Here is a 19,488-nt window from a genome sequence, read left to right on the forward strand (position 1 = left end):
GGGGCTGCAAATCTGAATTAAGATTTGTAATTTAAAAGATGGAGGCTTTGTGGATAAAGATAGGGAGAGAAGAGGAGATATTACCATAATAAGAGCCTCTTCATTTGCACACAAGCCCAAGCTATGCCCACAACACCACCCCCAAACTCCCTCTGGTCTGTAGTCACACCCATTAAGCCTGCAAAGCTTTCATTGTCCAGCCAGGCTGCGGACCTGAGGACCTATTGCCAACAGATCTGGCTGGGTGAAGGGTTACACGGAGACAATAGGTGTCCCTCCCCCTCCTCCCTTATTTGAAATCAATCACACAGGCTTTCACATTCAGTGTCCCCCACCCTCCCCATGCTGCTCAGCAGTGACACTGGGCTTGGGCCAGCTCCCAACAGAGTCCTCATGCTAAAATCGTCAGTGCTCCTTTCAGAACGAGTCCCACCCTGGACACACTGTCCTTCACGGAGCATTCATGTAAGAGTAGAGCTGTTGTTAAAGGAGCACCACGTAATGTCGCCTCAAAGGTCATGTGGTAGCTTGTATGAGTAAACAAGCCACACTCGCAACCTCTGCTTCTTTGAGACACGTTCAAAACTTATCTCAACTGTCTTCTTGTGGTTTTGAACCTTGTCTTCGACTTGAGATTAAAAACAAAAAGAAAAATTCTGGGAGGGGGGGGGCGGACTTTGTTCCCAAATTTCCCAAGCTGAGGTCATGCTTAAAGGCCCAAGCTATCTATTTTTTTTTCTTGCCACAAAAGCACTTAAGGCTTTAATTGTTAATGGATTTTTCATGTCTCAGTCAATCAGTCATAATTCAAAATAAGATCTGCTTTTTTAGATTTAGGGATGCTGTTGGAGATAAATATGAATAAGCTGGTATTTTGGAAAGAAATAGATAGCCCATGACATGACAGGTTTGGCACTTGATTAAATTCCTCTCTTCTTTTGCCCCCAATAGCCTTCACTTGTTGTGTCATTCAGAATAATTTATAAAAGGCAATTGTCTTTCTGTTGTTGATATGTACATAACAATAGTTTAATATTCTAATATATTCACAGGAAATCATCGATTCAGGCACTTTGCTGCCACTACAGCAACTTCTTAGCATGAGAGATCCTGAGATTTAAGACTGTTTTCTCCTTAAATAAGCAACACAAAAGTAATATAATCTTATATAAACAGATTTATATTTAACAATCAGTTTCTTATCTTCTATCATAGCAAAATAAATCTTTTGTTTTTTTGTTTTTGTCAAAATGTCTTTATGACCGAGGTTTTCCAGCCCTGGTTGTGGGTCGAGTTTGTGGAGGAGATCTTTGTCTGCTGCCTTAAAAGAGAGAAAGCACTTAAAGGCATTTCAAGTACCAGGGTCACTTCTGTTGAGCTTTATGCCTCCAAAGCTAAAACTGTTCTTGGGCACTGTTCCACAACTGATAGTCCAAAGTACCGTGATTGGTTTGTCTTCCTTTCTTCTGTCCATGATGTAACACTTCAAAACTCCACCTTGGTGTCAAGCGTAGTGTCCTTGGTGCTCCATGTGCAGAGGTGTGTGGCTGTGCATGTATTTGTGTGTGTACGTGTGTTTACAAATGCTATCTATATTCCAGGGCTTTGTCGGATGCCATAGTGGAGGTCCAATGAACAACATCGCATGAATAAATCTTTAATTTACCTTTAGAAAGGAGCAGCAGTCCTTCAGTTTGGTAGCCAGAGGATGTTACTTCATTCAAAAGCCCAAAGTAGTGTTTCCCAACTGTAGTGTTGTGTTTGTACGTGTGTGGTGTTCGTGCGCCTATCGAAGAGCCGTCTTCGTGTCTATCCGAGAGTGCACGTCCTGGTAGCCCAAGAGGCAGGGGTCGGTGGATAAGGCATCATGGGTAAAAACTGAGTCGTTGTCAGAGGAGCAGGAGCTGGATGTGTCCTCGCATGAAGGAGAGTATTGTTCAAAAGGCGTTGACAGATCCAAGTACTGAGGGGAAGAGGAAGTTGAATTAATAAAAAGAAATTCTAGAGAAATGCACAATTAAATGTTTTTGAAAATTTTCAGTAAAAATCAATAAAGATTGAACTTGACTGGCTATCACACTGCTATTGAACACATTTTGGAGAGTTGTTTTCATCATAGTTTTGGACCACCAGGTCAGCACAGACTGGTTTTGGATTGGTTGCTTTAAAGATTGTTATGAATGTATCTAAGCTCATGAACACCTAAAAGCAAACAAATCAAACATGTTAACTTCTGGCACATCTGCAAAGGAATAACAAAAAGTGCTGCAATTTCAGCAGCCAAACACTGTTTGATTTTGCGTTTATTGCTTTGAGTTTATAGGATCAGAAATCTGCTCAGCTCAAGCAGTCTGCGTGCTGAACATCTGGGCTGCAGATTGTTGGTGTCAATGAAAATGTGTGCACACATCTTTATGGTTGCAGACGTTACTGTGTGTTTGTGAATGAGTCTGAAACCTATAGGACTACCATGAGTTTTATAAAGTAAACAGAAGGATAAATTGTACAACAGCAGACTTACACATAACACAGGAACATTTACAGGTGGATAGATTGGTATATATGTTTGAAACCTACCTCGTCAGAAATGGACAGGAGCACCCTGTCCAGTTCCTCAACCAGCTGTTTGAAGGTTGGTCTCTGGGTGGGAACAGCATGCCAGCATTCACGCATCATCATATAGCTGCAGGAAAAAAAATAGAAGGATTGTTTAAAAATCCACATAATTTACCATAGGGCACATGTTACCACTGCATTCTTTAGAAAAGAAAAGATCTGGACAAAAATGTGCTACACTAAAGATATGTAGTTACTGGTGGTAGCTTTAGTGGATCCAGTTTATTTACTGCTCTTTACTTGTCTGCTACAATGTTTCTTAGAATAGATAGGCATGTTGAGAGTAAAGTTTAAAAAGAAAAGAGGGCTTGCTTACAGTTCGTGTGTGCAGTTTGATGGTTTGTCCATGCGATGTCCTTCCTTCAGCAGCTTAAAAAGTTCCTCAACAGGGATACCAGGGTACGGTGAACCGCCCAGTGTGAATATTTCCCACATCAATACACCAAATGACCACCTGAACACAGAAAGGACGCATCGGTGATTTCTTTAGTATGAAGCAATTGTTCTCAACTGGATTCGTTCAGCAGTAACCATGGGATAAGTAGAAAGATTAACTCCACTATTAAACAACTGGGCTCATCTGAAGAGTTAAATATATATTTAGTTTTGGCTGCTCCCTTATTTCCCAAGGGCTCGCCACAGATGGATCTTCGCATTTTGTTTGGTGCAGATTTGATGCCAGATTCCTTTTTGAAACAACCCTCCAATTTATCCAGGCTTGGGATAGGCAATAGGGGTATTGAGGTTTTGCAGACACGTGAGCAGTAACCACATGTGTGAATTGTGACAGCTATGGTGACAATATAGGATCAAGTGAATAAAGCCACAGCCATACATACTTAGAGGCTGATCCATGGCTACCTGTCAGCAACTTGTCTTGAGGGAAAAACAAAGATTCCCAAACTTGTTGCAAGATGTTGCTGGAGGTTGATGGCAGTTCCTGGGAAAATAATTGCTAAAGGCCCAGTTTGTGCCTATTCCCAGAGTCAAAGTAGAGATCTTTCATAGGTAAAGTGAACAGGTTAGCCACTATACCGTGGGCTCACTATAATGCTGAGGAGTTAAAAGTAGAAAAAAGCAGTTGAAACAGCTCACTAAAGCTAGAGATAATGATAAACTGTGAAGACACAGTAGCTAACTACATTTTTAAATAAAAAAATCTTTAGTTAACATTTTTGCCAGCAGTTACATTACTAGCTAAAAATACGTATTTAAAGATGAACAGTTGAAATGGCTGACTAAAGGTACAAACAACATTTTTAAATTAACAGTGAATACAGTTAAATTGGTTGCTTATAGATCATAAATAAAGTAGCAGCTAAAAGTGGCATATAAATAATAAGCTAAAACTTTAATAATTAAAAAGAAAATGTTCTAACTACAACTAAGAAACTTGTAGTTGTGGGCGATCGTGGCTCAAGAGTTGGCAGTTTGTGTCCTTGGGCAAGACACTTCACCCGTTGCCTACTGGTGGTGGTCAGAGGGCCCGGTGGCGCCAATGTCCGGCAGCCTCGCCTCTGTCAGTGCGCCCCAGGGCAGCTGTGGCTACAATGTAGCTTGCCATCACCAGTGTGTGAATGGGTGGATGACTGAATGTAATGTAAAGCGCTTTGGGGTCCATAGGGACTAAGTAAAGCGCTATACAAATACAGGGCATTTACCATTTAGTTGTCCAGATCTAAAATGATTTTAACTGAACACATTTGAAAATGAAAGGTTTTCTTGATGTTGCTGTAAAAACATTGGATATCACTCGTTAGCCTTACGGAGAAAAGGTTTCAAGGAGTTTGAGTACAAGTTTAGACAAGATGTGAGAAGGAAGGTATAACACTGATATTTTTGAGACTTTACTGTGATGAGTTGAACTTACACATCACTCTGGTGAGTGTAGACTCTGTCAAACAAAGCTTCTGGTGCCATCCACTTCACTGGTAGTCGTCCCTGAAGAGCAGACACGAACACGTTAGAGCCTCTCACTACCCAAACTTAACCAGAATCTCATCCTAGTTAGTTGCGCCATGCTCCTGCATGTCTCTCATATGATCTTTCCCCTACTCGCTCTTCATCAACTCTTTTCTAATTAAGTCCCATTAAGCCTGCTGCCAGTCAGAGGAAAACATCAAACATCTGGTTTCAGGAGTATTAAAACTGTAAAGGAAACCAGTCAGTAATAAAATGACTAAGGGGCAGATAGGTTTATAAGCAGCCGTAGATATATATGTACCTACCATGTACAGTACTAACGGGAAAGGGTTGTACAAACTGATTGCTAACAATACTGCAGTAGTATTTCTGAGCAAAAAGACATTAGATCGAGGCACTTAAAAATAGTATTTTTCCTTTGAAACTTGATTTGAGATGTCAATATTTTAGCTAGCTATGCTGGAAAATTTAAAAGAATAACGACAGCTTAGCTGCACCCTAGTCTGGGTGTTAGAGGCGCAAATTCCTAAAACAAATGCTCCTTAGAAATGTTACTCACATTGGTGGTTTTCTTGTAGTAGTCAATCTGGTGGACTCCTCTGGCCAGGCCAAAGTCAGCAATCTTCATCACATTGTCCTCGGTCACCAGAACATTCCTGGCTGCCAAATCTCTGTGGATGCACTGCAAAGAGAAAAGAAGGGGATGAAAAATTCCCAACACGAGCTGTTGAGTCTCCAGATTAAATAAACAGATTTTAAAAATTTGGATAAAAAAAAACACACACACACAATATATATATAGTTTCTAAATATATTGCATGTTTCTTTTGATTTTTAGATAACTGTACGACTTATTTCTCCCAATGCATGACAAGCTCTCAGATTTGTGGCGTGACATTTCCCTGTCTGAAAATGCTGAGGTAGGGGAGGTAAAAATGACTGACTGCAGATTTCCCAAAAAGTTAAAAGACGCGGGAGCCTAAAATCAACACACGGTGCCTCAGTTTGGTGAGGTCCACAAAAATATAATGTCTTTATATAGAAATCCTGGAGTTTTAAGAAAAACAACCCTTTGCGAGGAAAAAAGAAAGCAGTGTTTGCCCACATTGAATGGATGTCATTAAGTTTATTTTGGTTTTCATTTGAAATAGACGTGGGATTTGTGGGGACGTGCGAAATGAGCCAGTCTTGGTTTGTGGGTCTCCCCATAATGGAGGGTTAGATTCAGGCTCCTGCATTCTTCGGAGGCCTTATAGCCAGAAACCTGATGCCTACACCCAGACGAAGGCTCTGCCGGCCTGTTTGCTAACAGATTTATGGCAGCGCTAAAAAGGACAAAGCCATGCAATGAAAGGACGGACAGATGGATGGAGAAGAGTAAACAGGACTGAAGCTGCAGCAGCTCTCTGCTGAGGAATGCCTGTCTGGGAAAGTGACTGGCAGACAAGGAGACATGTTGATATGAAGCACGCAAACATGGTGCATGCTGGGAAATTGAAAGGACAAGAAACATGTGGATGGGGGTAGAAAAAGGAGAACCGACAGGAAGGACAAAGAGAGGAAGAACAGCTGGTGCTGCCTCAACCAGACTAATCAATTTGAAGGCCAAGTCCCAAAATACGATGAATTACATGAAGGAACCTGATCCTTTCAATCAAAACCACATTTCTTATATTACAGCCTCTTTGGGGCATATATAACTCTGAAGACCTAAAGAAGTTTAGTTCTGCCCTCATGCCCTCATTTTATGTCTGCATTACTCTGTGGGGATTCAGACACACTCCAATAGACAGGCAACCTGTCCAGGTTATCAGGGGTTAGGAAAATAGATGGATCAATATGGATACACATCAGTTGGCCCTGTCTCATAAAAAAAGATGTTCCAGTACAGCTAAACTGGATTTTCAATCACATTTTGAGGGAAGTCTGTTTTCTCCCGGACTATGACTGCTTGTATTGTTTAACTAATATGTCTGTATTAGCATATCTTTGCATATCGTTACTTTGCGTTCCTACTGTTGCTGTACTTGTGATACTAATCTGGTTAGTGTCACGAAAGTTTCTACTTTAAGGTGAACAAATGTTTTTTTTTAGAAACCTAAACAAACAGCCAGTAGAAATATTACTGAAAAGTTGGGGAAAAAATCCAGAACTACAAAAGAAATAAGCTATAGTTACTACTTCTAGTACATTTCAACTCTTTATAGAGAGCTTACTCTTTTAGAGGCCAGGTACTCCATCCCTCTAGCCACCTGGTAGGCACAGGACAGCAGGTCTTTAAAGGTGAGCTGCTCTTCAGGCACCTTAGTCACATCAAAGGTGTAATCCATGCCTGGAGGTCGTCGGGCTCGCAGGTACTCCCTCAGACTTCCTTTGGAAGCATACTCCACCAGCACATACAGAGGGCCTGGGTGGGGGCAAGCAAAAACAGGATGAAGGGCTGCAACCACCACAGCTGAAACAATCCCTAAATCAGGCAGATCTTCATTAGATTAATGATAACAAAATGACTTGGGAGGAAAATGAGGAAATGTGTTGGTTCTTATCCAAAATAAAGGTTAGACACTCACCATCCTGTGTACAGACTCCCAGCAGGTTGATAATGTTCTTGTGCTTGTCCATCACCTTCATCAACTCCATCTCTGAGATGAGGTCTGCCAGATCTTTGTCTGTGGCGTCATCTGAGAGAGACATGTAGTTTTATTTAGTTGACATGCTGTTATAAGTAAGATCTGCCAAGTTAATCTCAGGAATTATTTCGCTGGTAGTATTCCTTTCTTACCTTTGAGCATCTTGACTGCTACAGTAGTGGCTTGTTCTGGACAGTCCTTGTTGATGCCGTAGGCTTCAGCTCTGACCACCTGACCAAAGCAGCCTTCTCCTAGAGGTTTACCCAATGTTAGACTAGAAAGAGAAAGGGAGTCTTAGCGAAAATAAGTATGTCCAAAAGAAAACTGTACAAATCCATAATTTGAAGCTCCGGTTTCTAAAACTATAGGTTTGATGGAGCCAAAAATGTCTTGCGGGCTTGTTTCTTTTTTGGTTCACACATGATGCGAGCGCTACAATGTTTAAATGAGTACAGATCCCGGCAGCCAAACTAAACTCAGTGAAGAAATACTTTTAGCAAGGAGCAGACGCTTTAAATGTTGTTGAGACTTAACAGTTCAGATTATTTATATATATATATATATATATATATATATATATATATATATACACACACACACAGTGTTGGGGAGTAACGGAATACATGTACCGCCGTTACGTATTTAAAATACAAAATATGAGTAACTGTATTCCGTTACAGTTACCGTTTAAAAAGGTGGTATTCAGAGTACAGTTACTTTGTTGAAATAAATGGATTACACTGCGGTACTTTCCTGTTTCATTTTGTCGCGGGTCAGGACTGTTTGGGTTTTGTTTGACAGCTACGTTCTGTTGTTCCAGGCGGCAGCGCTACGGTTGCCATGGTTACAGGGCGACGCTCTCTCTCTCTGCGACTGTGTGTTTCCTGGGTGAGAGAGCGCCTTTTCGTTGTTGTTGTTGTTGTTGTTGTGCTAAGCTAACAGGCAGAATGCTACAAGCATAGCTCTACAGAATGTAGCATCATGGGCAGTGTAGTCCGTGTTGCAGGGAGAATGGACTGCCATACACGTTATGGGTCTGTGAGCGCGAGGAGGGAGAAAAAGGGGAGTGGAAAGGTACGAGTTGTCATCGAGGAAAAACGGGAGCTGGAAGCATCTAAATATAATAATAACCACTTCAGCCAAGAAGAGTGCCTGACGAGCCCAGTTGTAAGTAAGCTATTAAGACTCGACTGTACACCGTGTTCGAGTTTTCCTCCGAAAACAATAAGTTCCGTTGGAGCAGTCTTTCAACGCCTCTCTCTGTCTCTCGCAAGAAAAGTTGACCCACACAACAAAGTAAAGCTATTTTTCGGCTACGAGCCGACAGGGACCCCGCCGTTTTAGTCAGAGGTCCCTTTACTACAGCTCGGAGTCGCGGACCTTCAGTAATAGTAATAAATCACACAGCAATAGTACATTCACGTTGTTGTAAAAAGCATGATAATATATTAAGTAATCCAAAGTATTCAGAATACGTTACTGTCATTGAGTAACGTAACGGAATACGTTACAGAATACATTTTGGGGCATGTATTCTGTATTCTGTAATGGAATACATTTTAAAAGTAACCTTCCCAACACTGTATATATATATATATGATACAAAGCATTTGTGATTGATTATCATCTACAGCTCAATAAATAATGACAGATGACTTACTTCTCCCTGGGGAACTCCCAGTCTGGGTCATAGGGCAACTCAAACTCCATGACTCCAGCCAACATTGGTGAACAGCTGGAAGACAGGCGAGCCACCCTCATCAGAGATGCGCTGGACTTCCCTGACGAGTTGGACTCCACTGAGTACTGAAGAAAGAGATAAAGATGTCAGGTTTTAAGAGGTTTGCCTTCAGATGCAGTTGGATCATCCATTGTGTCATAGCAGGTTATGAGACATACCTGTCTGCGAAGAGGGAACTTGGAAAGCTTCTGCACTGGGAGTGCATCAAATGGCTCCCTTCTGGGGTTGACCTGCATTCGGCACAACACCACGATGACAATGGCCATGATCAGAGCCAGGAATCCACAAGCATAGATAATTATGTCACTATATTTGGTCTCCATTGTTTCCATAGCATCTGCTGCTTCTTCCTCTGCAGGTACAAGACGAAAAATTAGAGGAAAAAAATTTAATTCAATAGGAGAGGGAACTCAAAACAAGAAATGATTAGTTGAAGGTTTGTGGAGTATTTGATGGAAAAAGTGCTATATATCAATGATTAGCTGACCAAAGCAATGCTAAAATATTTTGAAAAGACCATGCAAAGTAGTGTAGAGTGACTTTTTTTATATAGTTACGTTGCTTCGTTCTTACCTGAAATGACAGTGAGCCAGGCAGACTGGTGGGCATAGCCAATTGAATTTCCAGCCAGACAGGTGTACTCTCCAGCATCCTCCATGGTAACTTTGGACAGGTAGAGGACCTCCACCTCGGACATGTTCAGACTGCCAGTCTGCATGACACAAAATGCAATGATGGGGCATGATAAGAGAGCTAGGAAGAAGTTAGGTTTGGAAGCTACCAGAGGAGTTGCTGTTAACAACACGTGAAAGGATAGCATCTCGTTGTATTACCAACCTTGAGGACCTGAACGTAGGGGGTCCCGTCAGGACCATAGCGTCTGCCGTTCCTTTCGATGTGCTTGAGCCACTGAATGTGAGGTTGGGCGTCACTGTAGACCTTGCAGTGGAACTGGACATCACTGCCTACCACTGCTGTGGTGTTGGCTGGCAAACCTGCCTGCAGGATCGGCCTGTGGGGTGAACGCTCTGTTTTTGGAGGAAATCACACGGAAGAGGTAAGCAAAGGGAGCAAAGATTCAGACTGAAAAATTGTTCAAAGATCAAGAGAAACCACTCAATGCCTTTTCTCATCTCAAATAAACAGCAGAGCATATGGAGACAAAGGTTAATTTATCTGTTAAGCATGTATGAAGTTTTAGGCAGGTAATGGGTAATCACCTGACTGCCTCTTAAAGACATTCATTTATTTAGTCATTTAAAGCCCACAAAAATGCATGCTTTGCAAATAAGCTCCTTAAAATAGCCAGCAATTGTCATTGTCACCCTCAATATGTTTCTATGCTGGCAAAAGACCAGGAAATGTCATTTTGGAATGAAAATTGGTTCCATTAGCATGCCTATTTGCCGCTAGTCTCTTTGATCTGTGGTCACTCTCTCTCTCTGATCTTGTTAGCTGCCTCGTTAGTCTTTTCCCCCTGTCAGCAGGGACGGAAACTGACCCTGCGGTGGAGAGATAGCGAACAAACGAACAAACAAACCGCAGCACTGCTCGATCTCTTGTCACAAGTCAGGTAGAAAACTGGAGTGGAAGTCTGACCATCCACATCCTGCCCGCCGCAGCCTGACACCAGGCACCCCTGTCACCATTTGCTCACTCGCTCAGTTATCTCCTCTCTCAGACTGGAGCCTTAAATTTGAAGGAATTCTGCTTTTTTGTGCTGACCAATGCTTTTCAGCCAGATTGTATAATCCAACCAATAAAGATTTTCTGTTATTTATGGCTTTAGTTTAGTGCTTACTCGTGTAAGGGTTGTGTTCTTCACTCTAGATGTCACAAGATATGCTTTTTTGTTTATTTTACTTTTTAAATATGAACATTAAATATGAGAAGCATGATCTTTCATGTCTTACCCAGAACATCAAGAACATAGCTGTGACTGATGGAGCCATACTTGTTCTCTACCACACAGGTATAGTTTCCTCTGTCTGAGGGCACAACACTTTCCATCACCAGGCTCCAGTGCTGGTGTCGTAGCTGGCAGACAAAGTACAAAATGATATGAATAAGAGAGCAAATAAAAACACAATCTGTTTATGTCGCACGAGATGACAAACTGAAACCTTCGTCACCTTGATGCCTCCAATGCGATGCTCTCCTCTAAATTCGCGTCCATTTTTGAGCCAGCGGATGCTCGGCATGGGGCTACCCATAGCTGGACAACGAAACTTCACTGTGTTTCCTGCAGGAACAGCATAGAGTTTCTTCTCCATACGCTGGGGATGTGTCCAATACGGTCCTGCACAGACAAAGAACCGCAAATAAGCCGTTAAAGCACAAAATTCAAGAAATGCAGCTGCTAAATAAACAGCAATTTTACCTCTGTAGAAGTAAACTTGGTCATTTTCAATCTCAGCTGAAGAATCCTCCAAGTCGTTGTCCTCATCGTCGTCCCCAGATCCCAGCGAGTCTGAGACGAAGACATGTCAAAAACCATTTACGGCTGCCTCTAATCCTCATTACTTAAAAGCTTTTTTTTAAAACCAGTGACTTTATATATAAAAAAAATCCAGTAAAGCATCAAAACTGCACTGCGGGTGCTCTTACCTGCCACAGTGATAGTGAAGTTCCTCACAGGCTCTTTGGATCCCCGGAGAACACAAACATAAACACCTGAATCTTCATATGTTACGTCTGTGATTTCCATGATGGCGCCTCGCATCTGGATCCGGGGTGTGGGCAGAACACGTGCACCCTCCTTGTACCAGTTTACAGCCATGCCGGGCCGGGTGCTCATGTCACAGCGCAGTTTTAGGACGTTGCCTGGCTCTAACAGGAGATGCTCTGTGGTGTCCTCACTCAAGTCCTCGAGAACATCTGCTAAAAGCAGGCATGGTATTAGCTTGCGGTGCTGAAGGCTCTTCTCAAGTTTTTATGATCAGTCTGAACACCCTTTTCGAGCTCTCCTTCTCCTTCTCTTTATTTCTTTGGTAGCTCTGATTATCTACCACAGAGCCCAGTCTAATCGCTATTCCTTCAGTTATGACCTTCAGCTCCTCAAACTCCATTATCTCCAGTCCCCACATACACACAAGCACAATGACATTGCCATGGAGACAGGGCCTTACTGACCCGAGCCACCTCCACTCCCCCTTCCCCTCTTCATCTTTTTGTTCCCCTGTGAATTGTTATGAGACTGAGAGCGATCTGGCTAGCTCTGCAAACTCCCTCAAAAAGAAGCAAAGAAAAGAAACAAGAAGGAAGGGAGACTGAAGCTGATGAACATGTCGCAATGTGACAGCGGTCGCAGAGTGAATATAAGGGGTGGTAAAGGCTCACTAATGATCTAAGAGACCAAAGAGAAGCAAAATCTGTGGAGGTGGATGCCAAGTTTAGAGCTCTCACGGTTGGCAAACATACCACTGTATGGTAAATGTATACTTTCACTTCTCACACCCAAATAGATTTTATTTATTTTTAAAAAGCTCTAAGTGTAAAAGCTCCAGAGTGAGGTTACCTGAGGGGATTTTAGTAGCAGGCATGTCCTCAGTTTGGGAAATGATAATCCCTGTGAAAGGGAAAAGTTGTCATTTAAAAAAAGTAAAGATGTGGGATGTTAAAAATTGACACTAAGCATTTCTATCTAAACAACATAAAAAAATCATATGCCTATAAATCCGAAATATTCATATAATGATAAGTCTGCCTTACCAGGCAGGACCTCCAGCCATGCTGACTGCATGGCCTGCACTGTCTGTCCCGCATGGGTGTTCTCAGCCATGCAGATGTACTCGCCAGCATCCTCCAAAGTGATGTTGGACAGATGGAGAGTATTCACCTTGGATGATATGTTCTGCAGGGGCTGCGTGACAGATTATTTTAGAGTGATGAGAAGAGAACACAGTGCAGAGGACAATAAAACTGCTGACGTTAGCAGATCTGTTCTCACCGTCAGAGCCCTGAGGCCAGGGGGTCCTCCCTGGTTCTGACCTGGTTCGCTGACATTCACCTTCAGCCACTGCACCTTTGTGCTTCCTGGTCTGTGGACTTTACACATCAACTTTGCCTGACCACCAACCACTGCTGTGGTGTTTTCTGGGTAACCTGGAACTATCAGAGGCCTAGTGACCCGAAGATCTGGAAACCAAATGTGGAGATGGAGGAGAGAAACTCAGAAAAGACAGATGATCAGTCATATCTTTTTCCTGTTATTGAGATTTGTTTCATTGTTATATTTCAGATCAGTGACAGCCTCCTTATTTACTCTTTCTCTCAATCTTGAACCTATTTCAGGCTTCACAGTACAGCTATTTTGCAGAATAAAGGAATCAGTAAACTGCTACAAGTCGTCGTAGTCTCAATAACCAAGTGAACAAGGCAAAAATTGTCAAAACACATCCTGGCGGTTTCATTTTACCTCTGAAAGGTCCGGCAACAGAAGCACACCATGTTCCTAAACAACCACAGACATTTAATGCTACCAGGAACCGGTGATAGAGTGCCCTGATAACCCAGCCACTATGGTGTCACCCTCAGCTACAGTGCCATCCATTCAGTGGGTCACTCACCCACTCACTTGCTGGAGCATATGTGCGCCCTGGCTAGGGACCTCGCTTTCTGCTCAGTCACTCAGAACGAGCAATTTTCCAGGGCAATTTTCTGTCTGATTGCTTCCTGCGAGCGCTTAGTGAAAGGCAATCTGTTTCCCTGTCGGAGTGAAGTGCTATCTCTTTTTCCAAACACCAGAGTACACGCAGGTAATCCTTTCAGGAACAAATATACAGTCACTACCTTCTGAGTGGAAAATGAGAAATGGCAGTTGGTCAAAAGCAAATGAAAGAAACACCTTGGAGGCAAACAAACTCAACACTTCGTTTGTTTACAGGGAGTCAGAAACGTGAAATCCCAACAAGTCACAATTTTATCTAGTTAAAAAAAAGTTAGGAAAAAAACCTGTAAATCAGAGAGCTGAAGCACACACACTATACCCACGCTAATGAACTTGCAGAGACAGCGACGGTGCCCCAGAGATGAACTCGCAGCAGAGTGTGAATTGCCACCCAGAGGCAAGGGGGCAAACAAAACACAACACAACACAAACAAACCTGCTCAGCTGGTGCGAGCCAGCCAGCCAGCCAGCCGGTCGGCCGGCCGGCCGGGCTGGCAGCAGAGCCTCATATGGTACAATGAAGAGGCATTTGTGGCCCAATGCAGGAACGTACAGCAGCAGAGCCCTCAAATATGTACTTTTATCCAATTAGGTTTACTTCCAGCAGGCTAAAGAACTTCCCAGAATTATCCAGTTTCTGATTAACCTTCAAGGAAAATTGCTGGAATTCATTACATTGTCAGTTTGCAGCTCCCACTTATAATTACAAAGCTATAATGGTTTGGGGGCACACATGCATGTAGCATACGCCACCACAGGAAGTATGCATTCAGCATTATTTTATACAAAAGCTGCATTATAGCTACTTCTTATGATGTATAAAATTAATGTCGCTAACAACTGCTGCATTTCCATTTCATAGACATTTGATATATATATATATATATATACACATTTTATTTTTAAACAAAATTGATCATCCAGTCATCCTCTAATCTGTGACATGTGTGGTTGAATTATGTCTTATGTTTTATTTTTGGTGATTTACAGTCAAGTACAGAGTTTATAGACAAAAATCTTAACTTAGACTTTTATATAATCTAATGATGTAGCAGGGAAAAAAATCTGGACTGAAAATGAGTTTTCCTTTTGCTGCAGCATACAATTAGCAACATTAGATATATAATTATATTTGACATGCGCTCGGAGCGGGTTTCAAATTAGTAACTGAACATAAAATACCCACAGAATTGTTTCAGGTGATTATTAAAAGCTTAGTTAAAGTTTGTTTATAGCCTACTACAAGATTTAGTTTGGATAAATAAATAAAGTTGGCAGCTTGGAAGGTGTAGATTCTATTATATACCAGAAGTTAGGAAAATGCCGGTCACTGTTTCAAGGCCAGTTGCTGCTTTTACAGCTCTTGTTTTTCTTGACTTTGGACATTATGGTGACCATCAATCAAAGCACCAGTACATGAACTGGTGCAGACAATTTATGCATGTAAAATACAAACCCTGATATCCGGTGCATGCTATTAAAATCTAACTGCTTTTATAACTGTTTGACTATTTACTCACATCTCTTGAGGGGCTTTTTTTGAAGCCCCCTCTTGCACACTGTCGTCGGAACAACAAGTCCCGGCTGGCCTCGACAGCCCTGCAGTCTAAACTGGAGCCACAGAGACGGCTTCTGTTCTCTGTGCCTCAGGGACAACCATCCACCTCGACTTTCATCAATCTACACACATCCTCAAAAAGAATGTCACCCCAAAGTCCTCTAATCTTAAGTATTAAGCCAGTTTATTTTGCAGCAGAAGATAAAATTATTATCACACATAATAGTTTCGTTTTTGAAAGCTGGCTGTATAAAAGGCTGATTGTGGCTTACCTCAGTAGAAACATTTTAATGGCACCTTAAACTAACAGTGCCTGGTGCACTGCATTGGCTTCTGTTTATAAAGCATCAGTGAGAAGGCCCTGCCACCCCCCCCCCATCCTCTACAGCTGGCAGGCAGCCAGGCAGATTTACACTTCCGTGCCTCAGGGCCCCGGACAGATCGGGTAGCGCCGTTTACAAACGCTGAGAGCTTCCGACTTCTTCGCTCTTTCTGACTCTCGCCTACAAGCTCTCGTAATCATTTTTCTGTCACCCTGCCTCCCTCTGGACTAAACTTTCTAAGGAGGGAAGGTGGACTGGTCCACACAATTCCAGATACATAACATATTTTTAAGAATTTAAAGCAGCTTCACTCCTAGTCAACAGATGAATAAAAATGAGACCTGCTATCTGGCTGTGATCAACCCCCCCCCCCCCCCCCCCCAGCCATATGCTTATCTAAGGTTTATGCAAAGACAAACCCCAAGTGATCAAGTTAATACTAACTGTGTGATATCAGAGCAGAATTTCCTGACTTACCTTTTATTCTTAAGCCATCGGTGGTTCTGGCCGTGACTCTGACCACCAAACAGAGCAGCAGAATACAGAACAAGCAGACCCGCATCATCTTCTGTGGGTGACGTGCGTGTTTTGTGGGCTAAAAGGGAAAATTAAACGTTGGAAGCCTATTCCGGGCCTCACACTCCACTCGCTGGCATTGGCAACTTCAGAGACCCCCAAAGTCTGTAAACGTGGAGCCTGCTGGGAAAAACAAACACATGGCAGACAGTTATCTGCTGATCAGAAACCTGATTCTCTGAGGAGATCTAGCAGGGGAGCAGCTAAAGACACAAACTTTTCTGTTCACTTTTAAGCCAGATGGCAAAAACACAAACAATTGTCAGGCCAAATAGCTAAAGAGAGAGCCTGTATTGACTGTGAGCAGCTGTATTCTTAACCAGATGTCCTGCTATCTGTCTCACTCGTATGCCTCACATTGTCCAGGCTCTCCTGCGTGATGAATAAGGAGCAGGGCTGTTACTGCCTGTTGTTTGTCAGTGGATGGTGCTTGGTCTGTCCCGGGATAATGGGCCCTTACTAGGAAAACACTTGAAACTTGCCAGGAAGCTACAGAATCTGAAGGAGCAGCAGAGAGATTGGACTAAAAGTTGATGAGACTTCAGGTTCAGGAGGTGGAAACCCAAAGACAGGAGGAAAACAGTGAAATGGGTGATGGTAGTGGGTTTTCAAAATCTGAAATGCACTGGTGTTCTTACCTAGACCCAGATCTGGTAACAGGGCCAGCTACAAAGGCAGTTTTATGATTGGTCATTGTATTTTCCCTACTTAATCTGTGAATCTATAAAATGCTATGGTGCCTTGAAATGTTTTTTTTAATCTAACAAACAGTCCAGAACCACAGTGATATCCAGCTTACTATTAAAGAAGTCAATGAAAAGCAGCAACTCCTCAGAAATAATGGGGGGAAACAGAAAAAGCAGAAAGTTGATTACTAATGAATTAATAATATTGACTTTCACTTTATGAACTGAAGTTTCAACTCAAATAAACAATTGCAACTATTTTTCAGCTCAAAATAATTTTCACAGTATTGTTAGCTGTGAGTTTTACCTCCAGATGTTGTTATACGTTAGGAATGATCGATAAACCTGTTTCAAACATTTTGACTCGCATAGAAAGTGATATTGAAGTACAGAGGTTATTAAAGCGGTCTAAGCATCTGAATGCGGACAAACAGTAAACTGACAGTCTGTAGGAACGCTAAAGGAATAATACACTGGTTTTCTTTTTTCTGCTGCAAGCACAGCAAACTGAGCACAGGCGCCAGATCCTGGTGCGTGCGCTCCATGTAGGCAGGCCGCGCCCACACACACACAGATACGTACGCACGAACACATACACACACTGTTTAAAGAACCAGCTTGCTGAATGAAACGTATTCTTTCTCAATTAAGGACTGGAAAACATTTTTCTCCTGCTGCTGCTAATTCCGCTGGCACGCAGCCTTCCCGTATTCAGCTGGAGCCAAAACACTTCTGCTGTATTGTACTTTTATATTTCAGTACCATAATCCACGCTCAATAAAGCACCCAAGAGCTGTATTAATGTCACACCGTGCGTGTAGTTTACAATCAACTCAAGAACCGACGAATGAGAATCGTTGTTTGTTTCACAGTTAAACCTAGAAGTTTGTAATTTTGGAGCCCGCACGTGAGCCCCCCCCCTCAGTCAAAAACTTTGATCTGCAGAATAAAGGAGCTGATAGTGTTTAGATAATGTTCCTGAAAAATACTTTAATTAAATGTTAAAAAGGATGATCAATCTTTCTTTCACACGTTAATGGCACTTGTGGTCTGATGAAGTTCAAACTCCGCTTTGGGCGATATAAACAATCTTTTCTCCTGACAAGTGGAAAGTTCAGTGTCTACTAATTGATCTGTTTTGCTTTCATTGGGAAACACACATAAAATTATAAATCTTTCGTCTCTAAACCCCCCGATTAACTTAAAATTAACTCGTTGGTGGGTGAAATTACACTGTGTGTTCTATCAGTCCTATTCGGTTTTTTTCATGATGGATGGTGGCATTATATGCTCTATAACTCTCTGGTAATCTAGCCCCCGGTCCGCCGTGCCTGCTGATAGGACAAAAATGAATGAAACTCAAAGAAGCTCCAGCTGTCTCTGTCTGTTTTCACCCACCTTTGCTTTGGGTCTGTCCTCGCAGTGATAATTGGCACCGGTGTGGAAATCACTCCTTGTCCCGGTTGATCCGAGCGAATATTGAAATCCTCATTTGGAGAGCCACTTTTCCCGGTGTATCCTTCCCAAAAATCAGTCTGTGAGCGTGTTTCAGCTTATGTGTATCCGACTAAAATCGAAGCTGAGCCTTAAATCCATCAAAAAACAGTGGCCTGTTACACGAACGACAGCTGTCGGGCTCTTCCAGTGACCCGGGGGAAAGCGTTGCGATCCCCGGGGCAAAGTCCACTGCAGGCTGCCGCTCAGAAGGCTAAATCCACGGAGATAAAGAAAAACAGTCAGGGAGCGAGGAACTTACGAGTAAGAGTTGTATGAAAATGCTGAAAATGATCCGATTTATAGAGACGGGTACAAAACAAAAACAAACAAAAAAAACCCGTGCCCCGTAGTTCAGAGTCCCTTCTTGGTTACACTACAACACCGTTTTGGATACGCGCGTCTTTACGCAGCGCTTCTTCAAGTTCCACTGCTCAGTGTGTTTATCCCAATAAGCTCTGCTGATCAAATGTGGGGCTCAGCCTCCCTCCACAGTCCTGTTTCGTTCAACTGCTGAGAGAGAGAGGAGCGAGCGACTGCGACCTTCGCACACCAGCCCTCGTACAGCACCCTGCTGCTCTCTGGACGGCAGTCACAACAACAATGGTCTGAGAGCGGCCAGGGGAGCAGGAGGAGGAGAGAGGAGGGGAGAGGATAAGGGAGAGAGAGAGAGTGAGAGAGGGGAGGGGTACATCCCTGCCACCCCCTCACAAAACAGCCCCATGCTACCAAAGAGCTGGCAAATAAAACCCAAGACTCTCTCCCCCTCTCTCTCCTCTCTGCAGAGTTGAAATCTAAGTCTAACGGTATTCGGTATTAAAATTGCTAGAAGCATTTTTCTCTCATACAGTAATTAGCCACATAAATCACGCCACTGATGAGTTTTTTTTAAGGTGTCATAATTTATTGGGGGTTAATTGCCCTTTTGAAGACACAAATTCAAATTAAGTCGTTTTTGTGAGTGAATGTGTGAGAACTGCCTCCCTGTTTAATTGCCTCAATGAAAAAAAGCTAAACAACACAAAACAAGACAATGGCATTTAAATAAATACAGGCCCTGCTTTAAAAAAATCTGGTTGTCACACTTTGTCTTAATGTTTCCCCTCATTTGGAAGTTTTGATGCATTTTAGTAAAACATATGTGGTAAATTCTCAGAGTTATTAGACTACAGGTCCCACAACTCTTTAATCTTGTGAAGTAAAATGAAGTATTAGCATGCAGCAAAGAAATAGGGTTTCTCCAGGATCAGCATAACATCAGAATTCATGCAG

The 19,488-nt window shown here is 42.5% G+C and overlaps 1 protein-coding gene across 3 annotated transcripts; it reads right to left on the reverse strand.

Moving 5' to 3' along the window:
- Window positions 1-1,226: 1,226 nt before the first annotated feature.
- On the reverse strand, window positions 1,227-18,827 carry fgfr4 (fibroblast growth factor receptor 4). 3 transcript variants are annotated; one of them, XM_086309326.1, is made up of 21 exons: window positions 18,121-18,827; window positions 15,938-16,156; window positions 12,860-13,047; window positions 12,622-12,772; window positions 12,428-12,478; window positions 11,518-11,787; window positions 11,291-11,380; window positions 11,043-11,209; window positions 10,824-10,947; window positions 9,748-9,938; window positions 9,484-9,622; window positions 9,069-9,262; window positions 8,830-8,975; window positions 7,322-7,443; window positions 7,110-7,220; window positions 6,756-6,946; window positions 5,099-5,221; window positions 4,487-4,557; window positions 2,933-3,070; window positions 2,578-2,683; window positions 1,227-1,963 (listed from the first exon to the last, which is right to left on the reverse strand). In XM_086309326.1, the coding sequence occupies exons 2-21, from the start codon at window positions 16,023-16,025 to the stop codon at window positions 1,787-1,789; spliced, it is 2,838 nt and encodes a 945-aa protein (XP_086165452.1). In that variant the 5' UTR covers window positions 16,026-16,156; window positions 18,121-18,827; the 3' UTR covers window positions 1,227-1,786. The 3 variants fall into 3 exon arrangements, with proteins under 3 accessions (XP_086165452.1, XP_086165450.1, XP_086165451.1); XM_086309324.1 differs by having other exon boundaries at window positions 11,518-11,790; XM_086309325.1 differs by having other exon boundaries at window positions 11,518-11,790; window positions 15,938-16,159.
- Window positions 18,828-19,488: the final 661 nt, after the last annotated feature.

Source organism: Aulonocara sp. 'chitande type north' Nkhata Bay, linkage group LG10, assembly GCF_057382095.1.
Source record: "Aulonocara sp. 'chitande type north' Nkhata Bay isolate Kocher_YH1m ecotype deep benthic linkage group LG10, A_spYH_male_GT1.1, whole genome shotgun sequence".
Lineage (NCBI taxonomy): Eukaryota > Metazoa > Chordata > Actinopteri > Cichliformes > Cichlidae > Aulonocara > Aulonocara sp. 'chitande type north' Nkhata Bay.

What these genes read in the sequence shown, in the direction of transcription:
- fgfr4 (XM_086309324.1), bottom strand. Translation starts at nt 16,025, where the DNA reads ATGATGCGGGTCTGCTTGTTCTGTATTCTGCTGCTCTGTTTGGTGGTC. An exon ending in CTTCACTATCACTGTGGCAG is followed by an intron (nt 11,381 to 11,517) that starts GTAAGAGCACCC and finishes TCTTCGTCTCAG; the next exon opens with ACTCGCTGGGATCTGGGGAC. An exon ending in ACTACAAGAAAACCACCAAT is followed by an intron (nt 4,558 to 5,098) that starts GTGAGTAACATT and finishes TCTGCTCTTCAG; the next exon opens with GGACGACTACCAGTGAAGTG.